This window comes from Motacilla alba, chromosome 20 (genome assembly GCF_015832195.1).
Source record: "Motacilla alba alba isolate MOTALB_02 chromosome 20, Motacilla_alba_V1.0_pri, whole genome shotgun sequence".
Lineage (NCBI taxonomy): Eukaryota > Metazoa > Chordata > Aves > Passeriformes > Motacillidae > Motacilla > Motacilla alba.
In genome coordinates this window covers 752,458-778,613 of record NC_052035.1, presented here as the reverse complement: position 1 = coordinate 778,613, position 26,156 = coordinate 752,458, and the positions used below count along the sequence as shown (strand labels likewise).

At 54.5% G+C, this 26,156-nt stretch overlaps 1 protein-coding gene across 10 annotated transcripts in view; it reads right to left on the bottom strand.

The window, feature by feature from the left end:
- The window catches only part of CHD6 (chromodomain helicase DNA binding protein 6), a 110,511-nt gene that overhangs the window by 10,376 nt on the left and 73,979 nt on the right, over positions 1-26,156 (bottom strand). For 5 of the 10 annotated variants that reach the window (XM_038159427.1, XM_038159433.1, XM_038159435.1 and 2 more), the window contains 26 exons: positions 25,645-25,762; positions 24,418-24,504; positions 24,057-24,206; positions 23,676-23,797; positions 22,801-23,044; positions 22,183-22,359; positions 20,444-20,587; positions 19,430-19,685; positions 18,763-18,973; positions 18,076-18,271; positions 17,441-17,605; positions 16,862-17,041; positions 16,034-16,144; positions 14,579-14,781; positions 13,977-14,179; positions 10,508-10,667; positions 9,834-9,923; positions 8,791-8,894; positions 8,078-8,207; positions 7,779-7,839; positions 7,053-7,110; positions 6,144-6,363; positions 3,983-4,191; positions 1,274-2,833; positions 513-661; positions 22-228 (listed from right to left, as the gene is read on the bottom strand). In XM_038159427.1, the coding sequence (XP_038015355.1) occupies positions 22-228; positions 513-661; positions 1,274-2,833; positions 3,983-4,191; positions 6,144-6,363; positions 7,053-7,110; positions 7,779-7,839; positions 8,078-8,207; positions 8,791-8,894; positions 9,834-9,923; positions 10,508-10,667; positions 13,977-14,179; positions 14,579-14,781; positions 16,034-16,144; positions 16,862-17,041; positions 17,441-17,605; positions 18,076-18,271; positions 18,763-18,973; positions 19,430-19,685; positions 20,444-20,587; positions 22,183-22,359; positions 22,801-23,044; positions 23,676-23,797; positions 24,057-24,206; positions 24,418-24,504; positions 25,645-25,762 (5,515 nt within the window). The remainder of the gene's footprint in view (positions 1-21; positions 229-512; positions 662-1,273; positions 2,834-3,982; positions 4,192-6,143; positions 6,364-7,052; positions 7,111-7,778; positions 7,840-8,077; positions 8,208-8,790; positions 8,895-9,833; positions 9,924-10,507; positions 10,668-13,976; positions 14,180-14,578; positions 14,782-16,033; positions 16,145-16,861; positions 17,042-17,440; positions 17,606-18,075; positions 18,272-18,762; positions 18,974-19,429; positions 19,686-20,443; positions 20,588-22,182; positions 22,360-22,800; positions 23,045-23,675; positions 23,798-24,056; positions 24,207-24,417; positions 24,505-25,644; positions 25,763-26,156) is intronic. The other 5 variants (XM_038159431.1, XM_038159437.1, XM_038159429.1 and 2 more) reach the window with 4 other exon arrangements.

The window sequence follows — 26,156 nt, the reverse complement described above, 5'->3', positions numbered from 1 at the left end:
CTGCCTGAGAGCCCCCCTCACCTTTTGTACCCGTGACATCAAGCCCCCATTATTGAAGGTGGGATCGGGGGCTTCTGACTCGGTAAAGCTGCTCCTGCTGCCGATGTTGCTGGCCATGGTGGGAGCTGTCAGAAGGCTCTGTGCCTCAAATTGCTGGCTGGAGGAAGGCCACTTGCCCTTCAGGATGGCGTGGCAGATGTTGTCAATGCGGTTGATGATCACACGGTCCTGGCAAACAGAATTGGATGGTGGCAAGCTAAAACTGGAATGAGTGACCCATGTACGAGAGCTCAGGATTAAAGTCAAGCCCAGCCTGGGTGATCTCAGCTCAGCAGGGAACTGCTTTGGGGGCAAGCATCTCCACAGCACAGGTGCTTGGGAAGAGCACCTCGGCCAGAGCATCCAATGGGGTGTGCAGAGGAGCAGGAGGCAGAGCCAGAGCTGTGTGAGCTACTGCTGGCGAGGGCTACCCAGAAACACTTTGATACAAACTGTGTTCATTTTAACCTCACCTTAGGCCACTCAGAGAAGGAGTAAAGCGTCTTCTCCTGCAGCAGCTGGGCAATGGTCGGTGCCCGGGCATCCTGAAGATCATCAATCTCCCCAGGCAGAACAGAGGCAGAATTTTTGTTCTCTTCCTCCAAGTACTTCTCTGGACCTTCTAAAAAAGCAAGGGAGAATAGAGCCCAAAACCACCCTGCCTTTCTTCCTGTCTAGAGGTGGGGAGTATCTCCTTACACACTCCCACCCCAATGCCCAGCTAGCTCCATAAAGGTCCCAAACAGTCCCCAAGTCTCCAAGAGACGCAGCAGACTTGGACCAGGGCAGGGTGGTCCAGGATTTGGATCAAGCTGCTCAGGAAGGACCATCATTCCCCTGAGCTGTATTTGGGGGGCTTGAATTTGGAGTAGCCCCCATGTGTGGCCATTCCCAGGTGGGCGAGAAGGAGGGCATATGCTTTTCCAAAGGGACCTGCTCAACAGGCAGTGTCCTGTGCCAGAAAGGGAAAGGCATCCTGCATTCCATGGCATGCTCTTAGCAGAAGGGCTGCTGGGGCTCAGCGTGAAGAGTTCTGGTTAGCTCTACTGGCAGCTGCTGCCCACAACACCTTTTGTTCCCAGTTGCAGCAGCTAAAGGGACCTCAGATCCTACAGATGGGAGGCCACTCCACGAGCTGGCCAACCCCAAGGTTTGGCTCTGCAGGGAGGACAGCAGGTCCCTCCCATCATAGCCAGAGGTGACTGTCAACCTGAGGGAGTTCTCAGGACATTACCTTGACTGCGGTTGCTGCTGGCTTTCTCCCCGTCATCTCTGTTCTCACACTCTTCTTGCTTTATGCCCTGAGGCTCAGGGTGCAGGGTCTCTGTGCAGCCTGTCTGCCCCTTAGCATCTCGGCCCAAGGGCTCCCCGCTGACACAGGGGGCCTCTACCCCCTGAGGCCTCCCCTGAGGCAGAGGTGTGGGCAGGCTGAAGGACTGGCTTTGAACCTGGCCCGGTGAGTGCTGCTGCGTGCTCTCCTCATTCAAGCCACAATCCTTCCTGACCTCCGACCCAGGCTCCCCCAGACCCAGGGACTCCCTCTCGCCATTCACATCTTCTGGGCAAGTGTCCTCAGGTGTGGGGAGACCAGAGCTCTGCTCCTCACCCCCCAGTTCATGAGCCTCGGGGTCAAAATCAGCCCTGGTCCTGGGACCATTCAAGCCTTCCACAGCATCTGCTGCTGTCTCAGAGTTATCATCGTCCTCTTCTTCCTCCTCATCTTCCTCACTGTGACTGTGACTCTGACTTGGCCCCGACTTTGCCTCCAATCTTTTCTCCTGCAGCAGACTGATGAACCCCTGCTCAGGAGGAACCTTTAGTTCATAGTTATGGAGACTGGGACTGTAGAGGCCCACACTTAGGACCCTTTCCATGGTGCCGTGCTCAGGCAGCCCTGCCGCCGGGTTGGCAAGTGCTCCTTTCTGTTCCAAGCATTTGGTGAGTTTGGCTGGGGCACTCTGTGAAGGATTGCTCTCTGGAGTAGAAGGTGAAGGCTCAGCTTCCTCATTCTGATTGTCCATTTGGTCAGAGCCCACCTGCAAACCCTCTAGGAAGGGAGCCTCTCTCATGGCATATGCATCGCAGCTGGACGGATCCTCATCCCCCTCCAGCTTGCCCTCAGAGATTTTGGCGACGCTGCTTCCGACATCTGTGCAGCTTGGGCTGTCCCTGGCAAGGGAGCTCTGCTCGCTGGGACAGGCCTTCTCATCGTACATCATGCACACCAGTGAGTCCGGCAGCGAGCTCTCGTCATAGTTACTGGAAATGATGTCCCGGACTTCGGACATGAATGTTTCACAGTTTGCATCCAGTGGGCTGCCCCCAGCCTGGGACATGGTGCTGTCCACAGTTTCTAGCTTGATGTGACTCTCGGCTTCGTTCTCCAGGGTTTCACAGGACTGGTCCATCTGGCTGTACATGGGGGAACTGTAGAGTTTGGAGTTAGACTGGTAAAGGCAGCACAGGGTTTCTGGGCCTGGGAGCCCTGTTCTTTTATGCTGGGCATAGTTTCTGTACGCATCTAAAAAAGACAGCTGGGGGTCATTCATGATGTAGTAGTCAGTGCGGTTCAGGCCGTGCTTGGCGGTGCCGATCAGCAGATCCCGGTCGTGTTTGCCACACTCCCACCACACGGGCAGGTAGAGGCTGGGCTGGCACAGCTTGAGGCGCTCGTGGAGCTGCGGGCACTTGAGCACCTGCTCGCGCACCTTCCGCAGCAGCTCAATGCGGTACAGGGTCCTGGCAGCACGCTCCTCCGTGATGGGCTCCACGTAGATGTCAGGGTCTGGAGGACCTGCAACAGGGACAACAAAGGCAAGGACACATTATTTGGGCTGGCAGGAGTTCCACAGAGGCAGTGACGAGCAAGCTGAGTTTTAACCTCGCTCATACTGCAGGTGAGGTGAGGCCAGTGCTCGTAGCCACTGTTGAGGCCTCTTTTTCCAGTCTCAGTAACCTTCCAGTCATATCCCACCAAATGGACACAGGGAGTAAAACCCCCTGACTTGAGCAGCTGGATCAAGAGCGGGACCAGCTGCAGAGGATTTTAGAGTCTTGTCTGAGCTCTGCTCCATCATCACCAGCAGTGCTGAAGCTGCCTGGACCTGCAGGCAGAGTGGCTCCCAGCACTCTGAGCCTCTGGTAGCCCTTCAGCTCATTGTCAGGGAAGGGCAGTTCATGCAGCTGTTCTGATGAGGAACACCTGCCTGAGGCACAAAACACACACATACACACGCACACACACACAAGGAACTGTGCCTAAGACCAGACTCCATGACAGGTCTGAGGCAAAATATTTTCTATTGTTGTTGGAAACAAATCACTTTGTGCCTAAATAGCCTCCAAGGAGCTTTTCATCTGTCATGTCCTGTCCAGTGCCAATGTAGGACCTGCAGAGCACTCAAAGACAACAAATGCCCTGTGTATTGGCCAGGCTTCCAAAGCCTCCTGCAGTGGATCCAGACTCCATTTACCATGCAGCAGAGCTCCACATTCAGCACAGGCATAGATGGAAAGGACTCTGTCCAACGGCAGCAGAGGGATGCTTGGAGAGCAGCAATACAGCTCAACCAAACAACCCCCAGCTCCAGCATGGAGCTGTGCTTCGTGTGTGCTGCTTCTCAACTTGTCTCTCACCTGTAGAGGTTGCTGTCTTGGATAAAACTGGTTGTGATTTCCTGTGAGAACTCCAAGAGATTTGTGAGAGCAGGGGCAGGAGTCCACATGGCTGCTCTACCCTCCCACTGTGCCAGGGAGGCACTACATGGTGGGGACAAGACAGCCAGAAATGCATGACTGCTGCAAGCCCACGGCCTGCCTGGCATCTCACTGCTTCCAACTGTCTCTGAAGCTCCTCTCTTGCTCTCCTGCTCTACGAAAGCAGTGGGATCCCTTCTACATGACCTACCAGTACCCCTCCATAGGCCATGCAATTTCCACTCACCATCCTCTTTCCATAAAGGGAGACCACAGACATTCTTGCACATGGCCACAAAGCTGTAGAAGTACTTCTCCAGGCTCTCATCTGTCTTCTTCTCCAGTCGAGAGATGGCTCGGAACTGGGTCCAGTCAAAGATTTTTTTCTCTTGGTCGTAGATAACCCCAAAGGAAGAGACAGTGCGGTAGAAATCTGCCTGCTCCCTCCTGGTCCACCTGTAGAGCAGGGAGGAGATGGGAACACCACTGAGACACATTCTGGGCCCAGAACAGGCAAAGCACGAGGCAGAGAGGCTCAGAGAGCACTGTCTAGTTACTGACCAACAGTTCTGAGGGAGGTGTCAGGAGGACCACACTGGGAGACCACGATGGCACTAGATGCTCTGCCCTCTGGAGGAGGAGCAGAGGCCACGGGCACTCTGGCTCTCAACTAATTGCTGAAAAAAACCCTCTTGGCTGCTTCAATAAACCCCTGAGTGCAGCTCTGGGCTGTGCTGCCAACAGGGAGGCACAAATCTATCCCATCTACTCCCTTCCTGCTACATCAAGCTGTTTCACTTCCTTAGTAAGGTCAGTTCTCTGTACCAGGAATTACAAAGAAAAGATATGCAGACAGTTCTCATCCAGCCTCTTCCAGAGGGAAACTGAGACTGGGGCTTGCTGCTGTAAGGGTCCCAGTAACAAACACCATGCACCTTACTGACTCCTGTGGACTCCTCAGTGTCATTCCCTCCCCAGCAGAGGAGAGCAGCAGTGGTGAGGGAGGAGTTCAGTTACAGCACTCTTAGGACACAACTTTCATGCTGGCTTGGACCCTCTCAGCTTTCACCTTGTGGGGACCACTCAAAGGACACAGATGGTGAAGTGTCCTGGGCAAATAATTGCCCAGGCAGAGCCCAGAGGAACAGCCATAGAGAACAGACCTTGGTGCACACAAGAGGGCAAGGGCAGAAAAAGGAGAGCACTGAGGCCTGAAGAAAGCTTCCAGTCAAATCTCAGTCTCTGAATTGCAGCTCTGAGCCAGCATCAACAAGCAGCTGAGACATGTCAAAGGAAAGTAGACAGGGTGACAACATGCATAGCACTCTCCAACTGCCCAAAATACACCTGGGCCAGCATTGCCACCTCTGTTCCCAGGGGCTGCAGTCATGTTTCATTTCAAAAACGAGAACAAGAAGAAAATTAATTAATAAATATATTAACAATCCAAATCAAGGAGCTCAATGGTGAATTTGTCAAAAGGCCTCAAATTAAAGGCCAGTGGAAAACTCCTGTAAGGCAATCTCCCTTACAAAAAGCCCAGTGAATTAAGGAGCAGGAGATACCAGGCTGCTGTGATGTCCACAGCACAACCATTGATGCCCTCACCTCAAAGGGGATGGTACGACTAGAATAAGTCCAGAAAAAGAGGAAAGGGAAGGTGGCTGAAGCAGCTTCTACACAAGGAGGCCAAGAACAGAGCACAAGGTAGCACACATGCCATGTGGTTACGTGGGGTCCTGCTGCAGGGACAGATTCACAGAAGGCAAAACCATTGAGGGCTGGTGACCAGAGAGAGTCCCAATCCCAGGGTGGCATGGGATACTGGCAGCAACAGCAGCAGCATAACCCTGTGCACACCCACACAATGGCTGCAGAGAGCCACTCAGGGTGCTGGGACAGTCCCAACCGCCTCCCACTTACTGGGACACAAATTAAATGGGAGCACAGTGCAACCAGGATATGTCACCACTGGGCTCCAGTGGCCATGAGCAGGAGGCAAAGCTAGTGGTGTGAGAACCACAAGGGTTGGAAGGGCACCGCTCATGGGCTGTGACAGTGCTCATCTGTCACCCTCCTCCACAGTGTGTCCCAGGGACACAACTCTCCTCTGCTGAGGCTGACTTGACCCTGAAAATGTGTCCCCTCATGTCCTTTCAGTGTCACCACCTGCTACCCACAAACTCCAGTTTGCAGTGGAGGCTGCTCCCCGGCTGGGCTGGCTGCTGGAGCAGCAAGGCTCCCACGGCTCAGAGCATGTTCTCTGCCCAGCAAGGACCCATGTGACTCCATGCCCTACACAGCTGGCAGCACAGACAGCTCTGGTGGCATTTACCTGGGTCAGTTCTGGGAGTCAAGGAATCCAAATGGGCTAAATCAGCTTTGTAAAGGCTCCTCTGCTGCATTACCTTTTCTGCATTTCTTTGTTCACCGAGTCCATCTCAGAGGCTCTCCGGAACATCTCATCCTGCAGCCAGTAGCCATGGTTACCAGGCACCAGCATCTCAGTGCGGGGAGGCAGCTCCTTGCGGTTGCAGCGCTGGTAGACGGTGACGAGTCGCCGCAGTCTGGCCGTGAGAGCAGAGGAGACAGGCCAGCAGGATCTGTCTGAGTCGGAGCCATCCTGGGCTTCAAACATCAGCAAGGACATTAGTATTTAGCACACACGCAAAGCCACAGGATCCCACACCCTCTGGCAAGCTCCAAGAGCTTCCTCCCACCTTCTGCCTTCCATGGGGAGCATGAGCGATCACAGTCATTAATAGGGGGTCATGCGACCCCCTGGGCCTGCTGGCTCGCAGCCTCACCATGTCTTAGCTTCCTCCAGAGAGAGTCCAGAGGCTGGGATCAGGGTAGGAATGATGGCTCCAGACCAGGCCATGCATGGCAGAAGACTGCAGCTCCCTGCTCAGCAGTGGAGCCAGCCAGTCCCACGGCATGTGCCAGCACTGCCCACTGCAGAGACCTCACGCACTCATTTCATGCAGGCAACTGCATGGAGAAGAGCAGACCAATGGCTTCCAGTCACCCTGGAAGCCTGGGTGAAGCTACCTGAAGCTACCCTGGGTAGCTTTGGCTGGAATCACTCGGAACCCTGTCTGCCCTGCCACAGGGCCTATCCATGGGTGACCTATGAGTCTGTGTATGAGGGCCCCTGCCCAGGCTGAGCTGCCTCACCCACTAACAGAGCAGAATGTCCCTCCAGCCCAGCAATATGTTCCTCCCACCAAGCAGTGCCTGGGATAGCACTCAGGCTTAGCTGTCCCACACCAAACCCTGGGAAGCCATGGACCACACTGCAGGAGACATGGCCTCACCTGCCGCTGGCTCGTCCCGCTTTTCACTGGCTTCACCGACCCCAGCAGCCACGATGTCCTGCAAAAGGAAACAATCAGAAAGGGCTCAACACCACACAGAACTCCCAGCACCCACAGCCTACTCATCCTTGGCAGGGTGCAGGGTGGTGGGATGGGCAGGGTAGTGTGTCCAGTGCCCTTAGGCTGCAGATGCTGTCTGTGCTCAGCACACAGGAGCAGAGGTCACAGCTCAGAGAGGCCATTTTGGGCCTGGAGGAAGAGATCACAACAGTGACAGAGATCGTAGTGCCACTGCTCAGGACAGTTGCAGTGTGACTGCCTCCACTGTTCAAACAACCCTTGCACACTCCTGTGCTGCCTCATTCCCTGATCTTCCTCTCCCCCAAGGCCATTTCTTTTCGGACATCCCTGACTCTTCTGCCAGGGCCCCATGTGGCTCCTGAAGCCAACCAAGACTGAGAACCAGCATTCCTGGGCATGCCTAGCTCTCAATATCCCCCAGCTCCCCACAAAGAAGATGCTGCCCGTGTCCACAGGCAACACAGAGAAGCACAGCAGCTGTGCTCCAGGGAGCAGAAACAATGCACACAAGATGGGACACAGACAAGGCAGACCAGCCATGCTAGCTCCCTACTGCCACGCAGCAGAGCTGATGGAGCCAAGCCTGCCCCTCAGGGCAGGCTGGGCAGCATCAGATGTGTATTTGACACTATGAATCCCACTCACCTCCTGTTTTGACAGCCCCTCCAGCTTTTCTCCACTGCTCTCTTCTTTTTCCACGCTGCCCCTAGGTGAGAGAGTTAACAGTCCCTGGCTGTGGCAGCACAGCCTCTGTGGCTGTGCCAGTTCTCATCACCAAGAAGTGAAGAATTGGTGCTCATGCCATGTCTCCACCTCATACTGGGGACCAGCTCCCTTCTGCCCTCCCCTTTGTGCTCAGAAGCACAGCCTGCTCCCTCCCTCCACTGCAGTGCCCCAGGAGAGAGCCAGGTTGCTGTGAGAGCTTGGCTCCATCCCCTGCCCACCTTTCAGCAGCATCCTGTGCCCCATCGCTGACGCCCTGCTCGGCAGAGAGCAGCTTCTCATCTGGCATGCCCACCTTCTCCAGGAAACACAGCGCTGGGTCCGCTCGCATGGCGTTGTACCGCTCGTAACCTGCCACACCCAGGACAGACAGACAGCACAGAGCAAGGCCTGAGCGTGGTTCACAAAAACCTCCTACTCCTGGGACACAGGTCCCCACCCGGCTCTCACTCCCTCTGTGCTACCATGAGAGCAATTCTCACCCCCAGAAACTCACAACACTTTCCCAAAAGCTGCTAATGCCTCTGCAGCCCCTGGGCAGCAGGCAAAGGGAAAGGTCAGCCCTCCCATCCCACCCAGCAGCAGCACAGCCACCATACAGGGTGCAGCTGGGGCAAACAGCCCTGTATCTCCTGGAAACTACACCCAGACTCCATGACGAGGCCAAGAAAAGATCTGTGCTTTTCTCCTTGCCCTCACACAGCAATTGCACACTGCTCCTGGCAAACCAGAGTCTACCACGAGATCTGGCAAGGCCACCCTGGGCACTGTGGGGTGCCTATTCCCCACCCAAACATGCTGCTGGCACCTGGGGAGAGCTGTCCTGGCCCTGTGTAGCTAAGGAGCATGGCCACGGCTCTGTCCTTCGCACTGACACGACATCCCCCCCAGTACCAGAGGTCCTCATTCCCCCACCAGACAGCTGGGTACACACCGTGCTTGAAGACGCCGATGAGCAGGGATTTATCGGCTTCGGCATTCCACCAGTCCACTGGGATCTCCACGTAGTCAATGTCTGGCAGCAGCACATCCAGCTCCCTGTGGCAGATGTGGTATGAACACCCCTCTCCCAGCCTCAGCAGATTGAGGGGCACTGGGCACTCCTCAGAAGGGACAGGGGGAGGCAGGAGCCACCGCTTGCTGGCTTGGGGAGAGCTAATGAACACTGGCCTGGGGCCCCACCACGGCATGGGTACATATCTCCCTGGGGTCAAAGAACTGGAGCCTTGGTTCCACCACAACCTGCTGCCCTCCTGCTCCTCTTTCTCCAGGGCAGTGGGTGCCCCCAGCCTCTCTCCACCCTCCCCACCCAAGTCATCTCCAGAGGACTGAAGATCCCGTCTGACCCAAACAGCATCTCTAGCGGTAAAACACTTTACACCTACCAACCCCAAAAGAACAGTGTCTCCCCACCTACATTGGTGCTGATGGAATTGTGCTGGGGAAGGCAGCAGCCCTTCCTTGGGAAAATTAAGCTTTTAAGTTCAGCATATCACACTTCTCTAAGAAGCACTGAGAGCTGAGTCTTTGCAGAAAGGTCAACACTTGGCAGGCTGCAGGCTCAGTGCCATTATAGAGCCTGTGGGTCCCACTGTTCCCAGTGCTGGGAGGGACTGCAGGCCACAGTGATGGGGCATGCTCGGCTCTGAGGCCTGGCCCTGAGACTGAGAGCAGTCTCTGTGGACTCTCACTTTGGATAAGGGCCCATTTGTCAAGCAGCACACAGAACCATTTTCCTGCAGGGTGTCCCTCTAAGTCCCCACCACCCCCAGGCTGGTGCTACATCTCAGAGTTGCCTCAGCAGGGCTGCTGTCTCTGCACAGGCAGGGTGGCTGCCTGAGGGTGAAGTTTTTCCTGAGGAAGACCTGGGGTCTGATTCATCTGAGGCTGCAGAGAGCCCAGATGTGGCTGGGTCAGACACCTGTGGCAGCTCTCAAGCCCAAGAAGCCTTGCAGGGGTTCACCATAAGGTCCCTACCTGGCAGGGGTCCCCTCAAAGGCTTTATCAGCAGCCTCCCCCAGTACTTCAGCCTTCAGGTAGTAGAGCATTCGCACCCGCAGCAGAACCCTGTCCCAGGGGGGAGAGAGGTCAGCAAAGCCAGCAAAACCTGCTCAACACTGTGTTTTCCCACATGGAAGGACCCACTTCCACAAAGCAGAGTGGGCAGTGACCATGCAGTGTTCATGCCACACTGCCCAGCCCTGTGACCCATTGGCCGGAGGGTCGCTGCTCAGGACATGGCTTCCATGAGCTGGAGGGGAATGAGGGTGGTCTAGCAGTGGGAGTATGGTCATCCTTTGTGGGCTGTGAGCCCCTCACAGCTCCCTCTCACCCTCCCAACACTAAAGGCCCTCAACCCACTGTCTCCATGAGCCAATGTGGGCTCCTGCAAGGAGGAATGGTTTTAAACTAAAAGAGGAGAGATTTAGATTAGATGTTTAGAAGAAATTCTTCACTCTGAGGGTGGTGAGGCCCTGGCACAGGTTGCCAAAGAAGCCATGGCTGCCCCATCCCTGTTCAAGGACAGGCTGGACAGTGCTTGGAGCAACCTGGGATAAGATAAGGTATCCTTGTCCTTGGCCAGGGTAATGTAATCAGATGTTCCTTAAGGCTCCTTCCAACCCAAACCACTCCATGATTCTATGACTCACTTGTTGCAGTGTTGTTTGAGGTGCTTCTTGTAGCTGTCATCATGGAGCACCACTTCAGGGTTGCAGGTGGCAAGCCAGTCTGCATTCTTTATCTCAGGAAGCAGCATCTGGTTCTTTGTCTTTTTCCCCTTCCTGCCTCTGGGCACTGGTGCTGACAAGCCTGTAACAGTGAGTGGCAGCCAGTGAGCACCACAGACACGATGGGCACAGCCCGGCACTGCTGCCAGGCACCTCTGGCACTGGAGGCCAGGTGGGGCAGCAGAGCTGGGAGCTGGAGCTGGAGGAGCCCAGGCAGAGCTCCCATCTGCAGCCTGCAGAGCCAAGGAGAGGAAGTGCATGGGGCAAACGCAGAGTATGGGATAGTCCATCTCTGTGAAAAACTTGGGGATCACCACAGAAACGGAACTGCTGTGTGTTCTCAGTGCAATGCTGAGCCCAAATGATAACATGGCCCCTCAAAGTTTAAAAATATCACACAGAAGGGATGAAGCAGGGAAGGGACCTTGGTCCTGGACATAGCCCTTGGAGACTTAAGACACTACAGGCACCTCTAAAGGTCACTCTATGAGTACAGTTATTTGGGACAAGAGTTCAAACAAGAAGCTCCCAAATGATCAAAGAGCAGCAGACCTGCTAATCTGATCTGTAGGGGCTGTTTCTGGTACTGTGCATCTGGAGCAAGGTTGGGGGGAACTGCATCGCTGCAAGGGCGCTAAGGCACCAACTGGAAACAGAATGCAGTCCCATCTGCCTGACAAAGATAAAATGAGATCCAGTGGCTGGAGATGAAAATTAAACACAGTTCAGCCTTGAAATAAGGTGTGAGTTCACAGCAGAACATGAAAAAAACTCCTGGTGGGGTCACTGTTGTTTGGAATCTCCAGAGAGGGATAAACTGCCTCCCTGGGTAGCTGCTCTTGAGGTAGGAGTTGCAAACAAGAAGGGGAAAGGATGCCTGGGCAGTCCCACCCCATTTGTCTGGTCTTGTGACACCAGTGAAGAAGAGAAAGTGTCACTATGTCATCAACTCCTGCATAAAGTCTGCAGCTCCATGACAGGACAAGGGCTGTGGCCCAGCTGCCTGCTGGAGGCCTGCATAGGCACCAGGCCTCCTGTCCCCAGCACCAAACTGGTCTGATGAACTCTGGGCAAATGCTGCTTCCTCAGCAGCTTGGCCTGTTCCAGGATGAAAGGCAGGATGGGGCTAGATCAGAGCAGAGCTCTGAGTTGGACTGTCTGGGTACTGTGCTCACCCCTTGTGATCACATGGATGTGGGACTGAGAAGAGCTCCAGGATGCCCTGGCAAGGGCTTAAGGTTGTTGTTCCTTTCTGCACGTCAGGGATGGGGCATGACTTGCCCAGTCAACTCTCTGCAGACATGAGTGGTACCTGAAGCTGCCTGGGGAACCACAGCAGTTACTGCTGAAGGCCTTCCTGACAGAGGAAGGAGCACTGCTCTGCACTCAGTGTTCTGCTTCTTCTGCTCTTCTCCAGCTCCTGATGTCAGGCTGAGATGTCGTTGCTCCTCTGGCCCAGACAACACGGAGGTTAAATAGTTGGGAAAAGCCATTCTAAAAAGTTGATGGAGAAGCTCCTGGTTGCTTTGCTGGTCAATAGTCAATGCTCTTGCACTAAAGCAATCCTGACCATCTGCTGAAACTGTGGCTTGTTCGTTACTTGGCATTATCTAAATCAAATCTACTCATAGCAGTTTATTTTCTTCTGACTCTTGTTCTGCTCCCCACAGGACTCTCAAGCCCACTTCTAGCTGCTCTCAGGGCACAGCTGTGTGGCAAGAGCAGGAAGCAGCACCGCTAAAGTGACTCCCATTGCAGGTGACTGGAATAACTTACAGCAGACACCAAATGCCACATCCTTGGACGTCACACTGCAAAAGCCAGTTGGACACTTCTAAGCAGAAGGAAATGATGATGTTGGGTTTTAAACACCAGCTATGATGCACTTGGCGCTCAGCACCACTCCAGAACAGCTTCCCTGTGCTCCACCATCTGAGAACAGAAGTCCCAGGTTTCAGCCCAGCTCCCTGATGGCAAAAGCAGTCTGGAGACTTCCAGCCCCCTCACTACTCACCTTCTACCACAGATCACAAGTACAGAACAAGCAGCACATGGCTGCTGGGCTCTGACTCCCTGAGGGACACTGTGGCCTTCCCCAGCCCCACTCACCTGTCCTGAGAGCCACAGGATGCAGGCACTGTGCTACAAGGTCAGCCAGAACCCTCTGGCACAGCGGGCAGCGACCACATGTCCCAGGCCACAAGCCCAGATGGAGGGAGCCAGCAGCCACTCTGTGCTCACAGATGAAGAAAAAGGCCCCGTGGCTGTCTCATTCACAGGGTGGGCTCTATGGCTGCCCTAGTCTCAGGGAAGCCTACAGAGAGCAGCCACTGTGCTGCAGGTGCGGAGGCCAATCTGCAGTGTCCACCACTGAGGCAGAGCTAGAGCCAGAGGGAGAGCAGGGCTGGGAAGCCTCTGGGTGACCTGTCTGAAGCTGAGGATACACTGGGAACTTCTACCCAACAGAATACAGACACCTCTAGCCAATAGATGCAATTACAGCTCTGACATGCGACATGTGAACCTCAGACACACTGCCTCTGAGTAGAGAAAGCACAGCCAGGCCTGGGACAAGGGTCCAGCTGCACAGAGTGAGAGAAAGCAACATCACCTGGGAGCACTTATACATTCCATAAGTCTCAGGACAAACCAACACTGCACCTCCACCCATCAGGGCAGGCACTGCAGACCAGTAGGTCTGGGACAAACACCATGACAAGGGGAAACAAAAGGGGAAAAAAAAGGGAAATCACAAAATCACAGAATATTCTGAGTTGAAAGGGACCCATAAGGATCATTGAGTCCAACTCTTAAGTGAATGGCCTATATGGGGATCAAATCCACAGCCTTGCTGTGAGATGGATGCTCAGCTGCACCCACAGCTTTCCCTGGTGCAGCTGCCCATGCTGCCCAGAGGCAGAGGCAGGGTCCTGCACTACGTCCATGCTGTGCCCTCTGAGGCCCTGAGGAGCAGCCTGAGGTGTGCCCATGCCCTGAGTGGAATCAGCACCCTCACCTCTATCACACCCAACATGTTCAAACAGTCACTGGTGCTCACGAGCTCACTGCCCAGCATCTCCCTGTGAACCACAACAGTATTCACAGGCCAGAGAAGACTTAGCAGCACCTCTGCTCCCACCACAAGGCTCTCTCTGCACTGAAAGCCAGAAAACAGCCTCCCTCACTCAGCCAGCCCCTGCTGCTGGCTTTGAGGGTCAGTGTAGAGGTCAGCTCCATGGAAGCCCCTTTCTCTGTGCAGAAAGAATTGCAATGCTGAAGCACAAACACTTGCAGACTGTTCCCATCAGCTCTGCTTTGAATTCTGCAGCCTTAATCTCTCAGGCTGGAACGGGGCAATGGGTACAGATGCAATGGCAGAGAGAACACGCAATACCTGAGTGATTCTGCAGAGCCTGATTCTGGCCATCCTTCGTCGGCGTGATGAGATCCCAGATAAAACTCTTAATCTTCTCATCCCCCTTGTAGTGTTTGACGCAATACACCAGCAAGGCCCGACAAATCATCTCCATGTCCTTCTCATTCAGATGCCACTTGAACCGCCCATGGGTCAGGATATCTTTCCAGCGTCCCCAGCTGAAACAGCAGGAACACAGAGTAAACACTCCTGTGCAATTAGAGACCTTGCTGGACCTCTCTCCAGGAGCTTCTGTGAGGGCACAGCCCTGCCAGATCCCCTAGATAGGGATGTTTTGCCCACACATTACAGGAACAGAGAGGGACAGAGGTTTGCAGGACTGAACAGGGAAGAGGCAGGAGCAGACTCTGGAAGTGCCAACTGCCAGCTTTGTCCTGCTAACTCTTCTTCCATCCCAAACATTCGCTCAGAGCCCAGGTCCCACCAGCGGGGTCACTGCTGGAAGGAGGCAAGATAGCAAGCAGGACAGACAGGAAATGGCTGGTGCAGCCAGCGGATGCACATGGGCACTGGAGCAGCTGGAGACTGTGGCTGTGCTCTCATGGGGTGAGACTCACCCAAATATGAGCAGGTTCTTCTCCACACGGAAGCACTCAGCCCGCAGGTACCGCCGTGTCTTCTCGTTAAAGCGCCGCGAGCGTGTGGGTCGCTCATCTGAGTCACTGTCCAGCTCAGAGAACTCCATCAGCTCATCCTCTTCGAAGGAGTTGTAGTGTTTGGTTTGCTTCCGCACCCGGGGTCTGTCGATGACCAGGCTCTCCTGTGATGGACAGAGCAGAGAGCACTCTCAGGTACAGGCAGAAACATTTATATGTGCTCTTCTGGCCCCGGTCACCTGGGCTCTACTCAGCCTCTGGCTCCTGGCTTGCCAGTCCTGTGGCTGACCATCACCTTCCCATTAGGATACCTGCTTCAAATAACCTGTGTGCAGTTCTGCTTGCACAAGTGACAACTCCTGACCAGCACAAAATTCAGCCTGACTGATGACAGGCTGAAAATCAGCCTCTCTGTGTCCAAACTGCTGACTGCCAGCAGCTGACTCAGCTCTGAGTCACTCCTGGCCCTCTCTGCAGTGCCTGTGCCAAGCACTGTGCAGAAGGCAGTGTAATCTCTGTGTCAGGGAGACAGGTGGGCTGGAACAGGAAAGGTAGATTCCAAGAAGGTGCAGGAGGGAGCAATATGAGATTAAATAGCATGTACTTACCCCCTCTCCTTACCCCGCCCTGTTGAACGAATTAATGTAATGTAAATCTGCCTGGATTTCAGGCACATAGGACACACACACTCTTTCTCCCATTGCTCCTGCTTGAGCAGTGAGCTCTGCACAGTTGCAGGACCTCCCTCTTGCTGCTGCCTAAAACCATCTCTTACAGCACTGCTGCCTTAGTTGGAATTATGGCAGCCTCAGGGCCAGTTGCAGCATCCTGTGCCTGGTGGAGGAGCTGGGAAGAGACACCTGAGCTGCAGCCGAGCCCATCACCTCCGCAGGACCAGCAGAGCATTGGGAACCCATCTGTCCCCCTCCTACATCCTGACAGGCAGAGGCACCAGTCTGTCCTCAGGAGAGAGAGCAGAGGGGCAGCTCCAATCTCTGTTCTCTGTGACCAGGGACAGGACCCACAGGAATGACTGGAGCTGCATCAGGAAAAGGCTCTTCCCCCAGAGGGTGGTTGGGCACTGAAGAGGCTCCCCAGGGAATGGGCATAGCCCCAAGGCTGCCAGAGCTCAAGGAGCATTTGGACAATGCTCTCAAGCAGAGGGTGAGATTGCTGGGAGTAGCTAGGAGTACAGACTGAGTACCCTGAAAGATCAGGGAGACACAGACCAACATGTGGCTAAATAAATCAGGGCTTTAGCCAGAATTTGTGGGTCAGTCTTCCCTTGTGGTAATTCTTGATGCCCAACACAAACCTCTTCAAGAGCCTAGAGGAAGCATGCAGCTCCCATTTGGACACCAGGCCACATGGTGTCAGATCAGTTGTAGGGCACATGGGCCACAAACTGCATCCTACCTTTTCGTTCTTGGCATCTGTATCAAGCTCTGCTATCTTGGCCCACTTCTGCCAGAAGTTGGGGTCATCTAAGGAAATGTCAGTTCTGTTTCCTGATGCTACAAAGCTGGCCTAGGAGAGAAAGAAGACGAGTGAACAGGATGCAACCCACCATCCAGGTGTGCTTTCTCCCATACAGAGATCCCCCACATGCCAGTCTGAGTGCACAGTCTTGCTCCTCTGGGATATTACACCCTAAGCTGCTACGTGCCAGAGGGTTCTTTGTTTGCCTAAGGGAGCTGAACTCCTCTGTTCTGCAGTCATGCCTGACCCACTGTAAATGGAGGCTGGGTTGTGCAAGAGGAGGGCCCTTAGTGGCTGCACCAGCAGGCACCAGCCAGAGCATAGCACAGAGCTCTATCTGGGGGTTTTGTCAGGCCCCACAGCACTCAGCTTCCATGGCACAGCAGCACCTGGCTTTGGGCATCATGCAGCCCAGCAGCTGGGTCCTGCCACCATCCTAGAGTCCCTATGCAGAGCCAAACCTCATGCCTGAACCCTCCTAGGCAGCCTTCTATCACCTGCCACACTGGTGGCCCCTCCTCAATGCTCTGCTGACCACCAGAGAGACAGGAGACCACACCAGCCCCAGCACAGCCAAGGTCTCACTGGCACACTGAGACAGCAGGGCTTGGCCTCCATGTGGACATGTCTCCATACACAAGTAGGTGGGGTTGGACAGGTCTCCACACACAGATAAGAGGCTGGCTGACCATTACTGCTCTGCAAGTTCTCCTTCCTCCACCCCCAAAGGAAATCCCCCTTCCCTCCTGCTGGAGCACAGCATACCTTTGCAAATGTGGAGCCCTTTCCTTCAGACTGGATTGTGATGGTCTGTGTCCTGCGCTGGAGGATCTGATCAATGTCTTCCTCACAGAACTTCGACCCCTCATCCTCCTCATCCATGAGTGCGCCATAGGCACCCTTACGCAGCAGGTCCTCCACCTCCATCTTCGAGAGCTGCTGAACCTGCCCAAAGCACAGGGGCATCACCAACCTGGCCAGCAACCATGACCACTGCATGACAGGAGAAGGCTCCTTCCTCCCTCTGCTTCAGGAGAAAGGGCCCTAAACCAACCCAGACTTGCTGCTGTTAAAGCAGAGGTCACTTCAAAACTTTTCCTAAGGGATTGTCAGGAAATTCAATCCATGCCAGTCCGGACACAGCATCACATGTCCCCTATCCCCATGGCAGTGCAGGAACAGTCTCACAGGCCAAAAAGAGCAGCAGTGCGTGTGTGTGGGACTGGGCTCTCCCTCCCCAAAGCCTGCCGAGTCCCTGCTCTGACCTGGCAGTGATTTGCAGGGGGAGGAGGAGAGATCTCCTGCAGAGGCTCCCACCTGGCCCCACTCCAGCAGCCAACCTACCCCATTGGTGCTGCCCTTGCGGTTGATGTCCTGCAGCACAGCTTTATCCAGGCCCAGCTTCAGGCTGGCCTTGTCGAACATCTCCCGCTCATAGGAGTTCCTTGTGATGAGGCGATAGACCTTCACGGCCTTGCTTTGCCCGATGCGGTGGCAGCGAGCTTGAGCCTGTCAGAGGGCACAGTGTCAGTGCAGGGAGCCCAGTTGGATGAGGACCATGCAGCTTGTGGTACTCTGCATCAGCATCTACACTCACCCACCTAACCCACAGTCACCTCCCACCCACCACAGCACCCTCATTCCCTGCCTGTGGCTGATCTGGCAGGGCTCTAGCACAGCCTGCACAGCTGTGGAGCAGGAGAGATCCCAGCACTGTTAGGGAAGGACACAGGGCTCAGGCTGGAGCCTTGGCTCTCTGCAGATGTGGCACACAACACTGCACCCATTCCAAAAACAGGTATGGACACAGTGTTGCCTGCTCTGTGGCACTCACCCTGCCCACATTCCTGCCAGCTGTCCTGCCACAGCACCTCATGCCCAGTACAGCTGGGGCTGCTGCCCTGTTCTCCCTGCCTGGCACAAGTGATAGAAGCTGTGCCTCAGGACCTCCTAACAGCCTGGCCCTGCCCTGCCCTGACCTGCAGGTCATTCTGTGGGTTCCAGTCGGAATCGAAGATGATGCAGGTGTCAGCAGCGGTCAGGTTGATGCCCAGCCCGCCTGCCCGCGTGCACAGGAGAAAGACAAAGCGATCCGAGTCGGGCTTGCAGAAGCGGTCGATGGCAGCCTGGCGCAGGTTGCCACGTACCCGCCCATCGATGCGCTCATAGGTGTACCTGCTCAAGAGGGGGAGAGGTTAGAGCAGAATCACAGCAGGGCCTGCAGAGGCTGTGGCTTTCAAATCCCTTTCTGCTCCTTCCCCCAGGCTGTGTGGGCACATCAGCCAGGATGTACTGGCAGGACCTGCGCCCAGGCAGAGGCCCAGGCCCCATCTGCAGCTGTTCCCAACAGTTGTGCCTCTTATGATAACAAAATTATCACAACCCCATGCATGGTTCATGGATACGGGGCTCATGGGAACCAGGACCAAGGGAAGGATCTACTTTTACCTGGTCACTCTGAGGAGTAGCCCTAGACTACACAGAATGAAAAGTCTGAGGCGCTTAGCTCTGGGGTCTCTGCACCCACCAGCAGTACATGGTAAAACAGATCCATCAGTATGTGGGCATGAAACGGCCAAATCCCCACCCTGTGCTGATGCCACTCTATGTGCAGTGCACGGAGGTACTGTGGAGGAGCCATGGTGAATGCTGGAGCCAGTACTAACCGTCTCTGGATGAGATAGTCCTCCAGGATGTCAAGGCAGCGCACCATCTGCGAGAAGATGAGCACCTTGTGCCCACCAGCGATCAGCTTGGGAAGCAGCTTATCAATGAGCACCAGTTTCCCAGCTGCCTGGATCATTGCCTGCAGCTGGAAGTCTGGTGCCTCTGGGCAGTGTGTTTTACGGAAGTCTTCCAGGATCTTCTCCTCTGCCCCTGCCAGGTGAAAACAGATGTGAACTCTTGGCAAGGCTGGCAGTGCAGCTGCCCAGGGCAGCAGCAAAGGACTGCATGAGCAACAGAAGCCATGCAGTCAGAGCTAGGGAGGCTGGCTAGAGACCTCCTGCAGACCCTCCCCTCCCGGGACTAAACTTCTGTAGGGCTCACATCAGCTCTTGGCAGAACAAGTCAGGTTGAGACACCGGTCCTGTGTTGGAACACACCCAAACACAGTGAGCCTCAGGAGACCCTAAGGTGCCCATCAGGAAGCAGCCCTTGGAGGAAGCTAGGCTGCCTGGGAAGACAACAGGACAGAGCACTGCCACACCATCAGCAGATGGCACAAGGCCTGAGCTGGGTCCCCAGCTGGGCAAGTTCTGTTGGGAGTGAACAGTAAATGTTGCAGTGATACCTGTGTGTCCCCCCTACACAACTCCTGTGCACAGCCCTCACCATTGATGAGGTATGGGTGATTGCAGCACTTGCGCAGCTCCATCATGGTATTGATGAGGTTAGGCATATTGTGCTGGTTGGCACCCTTGGAGAGGAAGGAGAAATTCTTCTCCAGGATGGCCCGGTAGTATTTCTTCTGGATATTGGTTAGCTCCACCTCAATGATGGTCTCCTGCTTCGGTGCCAGATTCTTCTCTACATCATCCTTTAGCCGTCGCAGCATCATGGGCTTCAGGATGGACTGTAGCTTCTTCACCTGCAGAGCAAGCGCAGACACTCACTGCCCTCCCTGCACAGAAGCACATGGGCCAGCAGAGGAGTCTGCTAGACTGGAGCCTCCCCACGCTGCGAACCCACTAGAGGTGACTGGGGCAGCTGCTCAGCAGCCAGCCAGGACAACTTCAGGGCCTGGAGTCCTTGGGGCAGGCATGACCAGTCCCAGGCTATGAACTCTATATGCCTCTGCTGCCAGCAGCCTTAGAGTCTGATGCAGGAGAAGAGCTGAGAGTTTGTATGGTAGCTGAGATGGTGGTTGCTTCATGTGCCTGTGCCTGCTCCCACAGAATGACAATCTTTGTACAATTTCCACATTCAAAAGGCAGTGGGACAGCCCGGGCAACTAAGCACCTTCCCATGACCCACACTCAAGGAGAGCTTTGGAGGAAGGCTCTCCAGGGGAACCTGACAAGGGTGAGGGACACATGGACTTACTGACCTCCCCATTCCCCTTGCACTCTTGTTAGTCTCAGGGACAGACTAGGTGGAAGAGGCAGGTAAGCTGTTCTACCCAGGCATGCAAGCGCAGCAGGGAGTCAGTTGTGAGCAGACCACTGCCTTGGTAGGGGCAGGTCTCCTCTCCCCAGAACAGTGCTGGAGCTCTGTCACAACTTTGCTTCTCCTGGTATGAGGAGTCCTATCCACTTCCATGAAGCACATGTCTGAAAGCATATCTGGTTTGGTCACCAGGTGTCCCAGTGGCCTGTGCTAAGTCACTGGTATCATTCCTCCAGGTACCTGCTCCTCTGTCTTCAGGTCTCCAAACTCTTCCAGGAAGGCTGTCTCTGAGGGGAACTGCTGTGGCTCCAGAAAATTTAGGAGGCTGAAGAGCTCCTCTACCGAGTTCTGCAGGGGGGTCCCTGTTAGCAGCACCTTGTGCTCCTGGGAACACACAGAAAACAGGTTAAGGGCTCAACCCCATTAGCTGGGGTTGAAGGTGTCCCAAGAGCACAATGCTTCTTGTCTTCCAGCCTAAGAAGCACTCTGGGTGACCTGGGACCACATACACACTGAGAAGCTTCCCTGGCCATGGTGACAACCCTGACCAAGCCACTGCCACACAACATTGTCTTGTGGCTCCCAGGACGCTCCTGTGCACAAGTTCCAGTCAAGCTCTGTGCAACAACAGCCAAACTCAAGATTTCACACTGCTCCCAGGCTTCAGCCCTGCCCTGGCACAAGGATGTCGGGTAGGGCTGTGCTGGCGCTGGACAGGGATGCTGACAGAGCCCAAGCTTCTGTGCAGCTGGGGGCAGGATGTTTGTCTTCAGGGCTCAGACAGAGCAAGAGGGAACACCACACAGAGCCACGGGACGCCAAGGGGCAGCAGTGGCCTGCTGCTAGAGACAGTCCCAGCAGGGTGCTCCAAAATTAGCAGGGGCAGGTATGACTGCACACTGGGAACAAAGGGGAGCTTTTCTTAGAGGTTCACCATGTAGGTACATGTGCAGTAAAAGGAGATGAGGTCCAAACAACCCCAAAGACCTAGGGGTATGAGGATCAGATGATCCCTCAAGGAGAATGCTCTCCGTCCCATGACTGACAACATGGGCTTGGGCTTTAGGCACCACCAGATGCTGGTCCTGGGGTGCACTAGCTTCCCTGTCCCAGCACTGTCAGAGCCTTGGGCTCACTACTAAGTCTAATCCTCCTGCCCAGTCTAGTGCAGGAAATGTCCTCAGGAGTGGCCTGCTAGGAAAGAAGGGTAATTGTAAGGTGGGAGACTCCCACAGGACTTGTACAAAGGGAGGCAATGACATAGAAGGGAGACCAGTAGCAACCCTGCTTTGACCCAAGCTCAAAAGGCAGCATGGCCCTACACAAGACACAAAGTCAGGGGAAACAGCAGGGTCTTTTGGAATTTGTGGAAGTCACAAGATGAATTATTTTCAGAGGCCTGGCCCAGCTACAAGTGAGTGTGATGGAAGCTGAGTACAGCTGGAAAGATCCAAAAGACCTGCCGGCCCTTGATCCAGCTAACAGCAATGCTGCTTTTCCCAGGGCTGGAAAAGAGCTGGACATCCAAATAATTTCTCAGAGCAGCTCACTGATCCCTTTGTTAACCCACCCCTGGCATGGATTAACATGCTTGCACAGCATTTAGAAACCAGCTCGAACACCACAGCCCTGCCCAGTGTAGGGCACAAGACACAGCATGGCCAGGGGTATTGTGCAGGGCTGGCCAGCAAATGCCCCCATATGCTGCAGCAGCTTAGACTGTGCTGCAAAGATGGGCAGGGCTCTGGCAGGGAACACCCCCAGGTGGGAAGGCACAGGGGGAGGCAATATTCCACTCTGGCAAAAAGAAGTTTGTGAGGGCTGTAGGACACCAGTGCCCCATTCATCAAGGGGCCCCCTGGATGGTTTTCCTCCAGCCTGGCACAGGGCCTAAGCTGCTGACAGTGGCATCTGACTGCTCAGCATGGCCATCTCCAGCCCACTCTGCTCCCAGGTGAACCCGGGCAGGACATGCTCACCAGGGCCATGAGCTTCAGCCCCTCCAGGAGTTTGCAGTTCCTGTTCTTCAGGCGATGTGCTTCGTCAATGACCACACAGCGCCACTGGATCTTCTTCAGCTCTGGGCAATCAGCAAGGATCATCTCAAAGGTGGTGATAACCACCTGGAACTTGAAGATCCCAGGGAGAGGGTTACCCTAGGGAAACAGAAACTAGAGTTTAAGTCCTACAGGGTGGCAGCACACTGTCAGACCTCCTGTCTGACAGTATCAGCATGAGTCAGTATCTGACTCTGAGCTGGAATTTCTCCAGAATAATCTCTCTCAAGCATTGGGCAAGTTTCTGCAAGCCTCCTTGATGGCCACAGGCTGTGTATCTCCAAACCACACACTGCCCCAGGGCAGGCACATAGGCCTGCACAAGAAGCAGGGCTATGCTGCACCCTCCCTGTTCTGCATGAGTTGTGCCTGTTCACTCACACACAGTGCAACCTGAGCCCACGCCAGCAAATAGGGCTGCGAAGATCATCTTTCCTTCTCCAAATGAACAAGCTCCACAGGCAGCTCAGTGCTTCCCAAGTAAAGGAAGCCAGGGCTGGGGAATGCATGCTAGGAGGGCTGTGTGCATCGGTCAGTCACCTGTGTGTCCCTGTACACCATCTCGTACTGCTGGATCATCTGCCGGCTGATCTGGCTGCCGTGGTACACGATGGCATTCATCTCTGTCCAGGTGCGGAACTCCCTCTCCCAGTTTGTGATGGTGGAGAGAGGTGCAATGATGAGGAAGGGGCCATGGATGCCCATCAGGAATATCTCTGAGAGGAAAGTGATTGACTGGATTGTCTTCCCCAACCCCATCTCATCAGCCAGGATGCAGTTCTTCCTGCAGAGACGGACAGGGTCAGGTCAGTGTGGCTCTTGGGGGCAGAAACCAATCGGTCACCAACTCTTTGATGGGATGTCAGGCACACCACCTCTGCCCACACTTCTCTGACCCTGCAGCATGGAGCATGGGGGGACCCCAGTATAGTGGCCCAAATATGTCTGGGTAAGCCAGCCAACTTCTTGTAACACCATGGATTCAAAATCAGCATGAAAGATGCTGTTTTTCAGGTACACATGAGCCGGGGAAAGATGCATCTAATGGCCTGCTGCAGCTGAGAACATGCATATTCCCACCTGCCTGCCGCACAATGAGTCACCAATAGCCTGGCCAGTACCAAAAAAGCAGGTGTATCTTAGAATCATAGCTAAGCCCTATTATCTCCAAGACTCATCAGCATATACCAGGGGAGAAACATTCCTAAAGATTCAGTTGCAAAGCTAAAGCAAATAAACTGTTTCTGGCAGCTCCCAGCCAGCTCCAGCACTTGAAGGACTCAGTGACTGCTCTGTCAGGCCCCTGTTTGTCCGCTCTGCTCCCCAGCTCCACTGTTCCCATGACAGCACACACAGGGCCTGCTGCCAGTAGGACTGCTCATGGCAGGCAGCACTGGGCTCCTGCCCCTCCTCACCTGTTATACCAGTTAAAGAGCAGCCAGTTCATCCCCTCCAGCTGATACTCCCGCAGCTGGTTGCTGTTCTTGTACTCCCGGGACTTCTCCAGCTTCTGCCAGGACTCAGATGCTGGGCGCTCCTAGGAGGGGACAGCAGGAGCAAGGTCCATGGGAGATGCTAATGCCCAGTGAGGCCAAATCCCGCTGCTGGGGCTGCACATCAGGGACAACATTTCAAAGTAGTCACTGACAGCTGAGACACAGCAAGGGCTTGGCCTCTGGACCCACCCTCTGACCTCCAGAGGGGAGGAAACAGGGCTTGCACTGCAGCACCAGGGACAAGGTCAACACAGCCAGTCCCTGCGCCCAGGGCAGAGAGCTGCCAGCCGGGTACGTTACCTCAGGGTACGTTACCATGTGCTTGATTTCTGGAGGGATTTGGAGGGCTTCAAACTCTTTAATCTTCCCTGGGTCAACATCCTCCTCCAGCTCCCAGGTGCTCTCCTCATAGGGCAGTGAGCACCACTTCACCAAGTAGTGAGTCACCTCCTGCAGCACAGAGAGAAACAGGCTCAGAGACAGGGAGGGTCAGCAGCCCTCCACCCACCCTGTGCCAAGGGCCCTTGGAGACAGGGAAGCGTGTGCAAGGGAAAGCTGGGAAGGCTCAGAGATGACTCACAATGTACACCATGGGGCCAGGCCTCCTGCCAAGTCTCCCTCCTTCCCTCCCATGGGGAAAGCAAGAGATGCAGCCTCTCACCTCCCCAGTGTCAGGGTCCTTTGTGTGAGCCACCTCCAGAATTCGATCTACCTCCACGTAGTCAGGGTTGAACAAATCCTCATCAGGCTGTGATGGCGAAGAGTAAAACAGGAGGTAAGTTCAAGGTGATTCCAGGGTTAAACAGATGGGCACAAGTAAACAGCTGCAGAGCATCTGTCCCTAGGATGCTGCTAGCTGTGTACAACAACCAAGTGCCCTGGACACAGGTACAGACATCTGTCTCTGGGCAGAGAGGATGCAGGAACCTGGCAGAAGGCAAAACTCTTTCTTTAGAGCAGTCACATGCTCCCTGCTACCCTTGCTGAGAGGCAGGAATGTCCTCTCCAGCCTATCTGGCCCAAAGGTACAAGTCCTAAGCTGTCTGCTTCAGCTGATGTGCAGCATCCAGAGCTGTGACCATCACAGTGCACAGCACCCAATGAACCCCATGGCTGCAAGGGGTGACACCTTGGTCTCTGTCTCTGCCTCCCTCTTGCCCCTTGTGGCATAGTCCTTGGAGAGACATGGCCTAGGGCTTGGGAAGGAGAAAAATCAGGCTTCTACACTCACAACTCCCCAAGCCCCAGTTAGTTACAGGAAAAGAACATGTGCTCCTTGCTGAATTGTTGGTGGTACAGAGTGTTCCAACACATGCTTTTTTTTTGCATCCTGAGAAAGACCCCAGACTCATGAGTGAGAAATTTGACACACACCCCCAGCTTTCCAGCTACAAACAAGAAATTTTCATAGCCTACTGCCCTGATTTACACTTGTAAGGGGCAGTTTGAGGAGATCCAACAACTATCTCTGGAGCAGCAAGATAAATTATAGAACACCTTTCATACTAAACAAGATTAATCTGCTTATAGAGCAGAGCAGGCAGGAGCTGCCCTAAGCCCAGATATTTATAGCTCCCTCTCTCCCACAGCATCTCTGCTCCACCACAGAAGCACCTCCAGCCCTATATGCTGCCCTCCCTCCCACCAAGCAACTCTTCCAGAGCTGGCATTGCCCACCAAGTGACACTTGTCACCCTGCTCATAATTCCACCAGTGACACTAGAGGTGTCCAGGGCCCAGTCATGGACCCTCAGCTCCAACCCTGGTGCCTTTGGCCCTGGAGACAGACAGGTCTGGGCAGCAAGGTGTCAGGGGCAGCTCCTGGCCTGCTCAGCCATGGCACTCGGCTCAGAGTCAGGCACCACTGCTCACTGTGCTCCACTCTCACCTCTGTAAAAATATGTTTCGTCTGAGCCTGCTTGTTCCGGAAGCGCTTTATCTTCTGCGAGATCCTGGGGTCCTTCTCCAGCTCCTCCAGCGTTGCCCATTTACAGTGGAGGTAAGAGCTGCAGGGGGAAAAAAATCAACAACATGTGACCAAGAGGCCTTTGGTCCCAGACCATCCACCACACAGAGCAGCACAGATCTCCCAGTGATCCAGAGAACGCCCAGCCCATGCCTATCCCAACCCAAACTGGGGAAAGCCATGCCCCAGGACCAGGCCAAGACCAAACACTGAAGCTGCAGCAGCTTCCCTGCTTCCCACCACAGCTGGCTCAGGACAGTCATACCTTAAGTTTTAGCTTTAATATTTTCCAATATTTTATTTAATTTTTTTATTGCAGATTCTGTACTGCATTAGTATATAACTCTGAACTTCATAGAAAGTGTTAGCAAGTTCTCTTCACAGTTTAGTTAAACAAAACAATCCTTTTCCAGCCCGAGAACCAACGACACCAT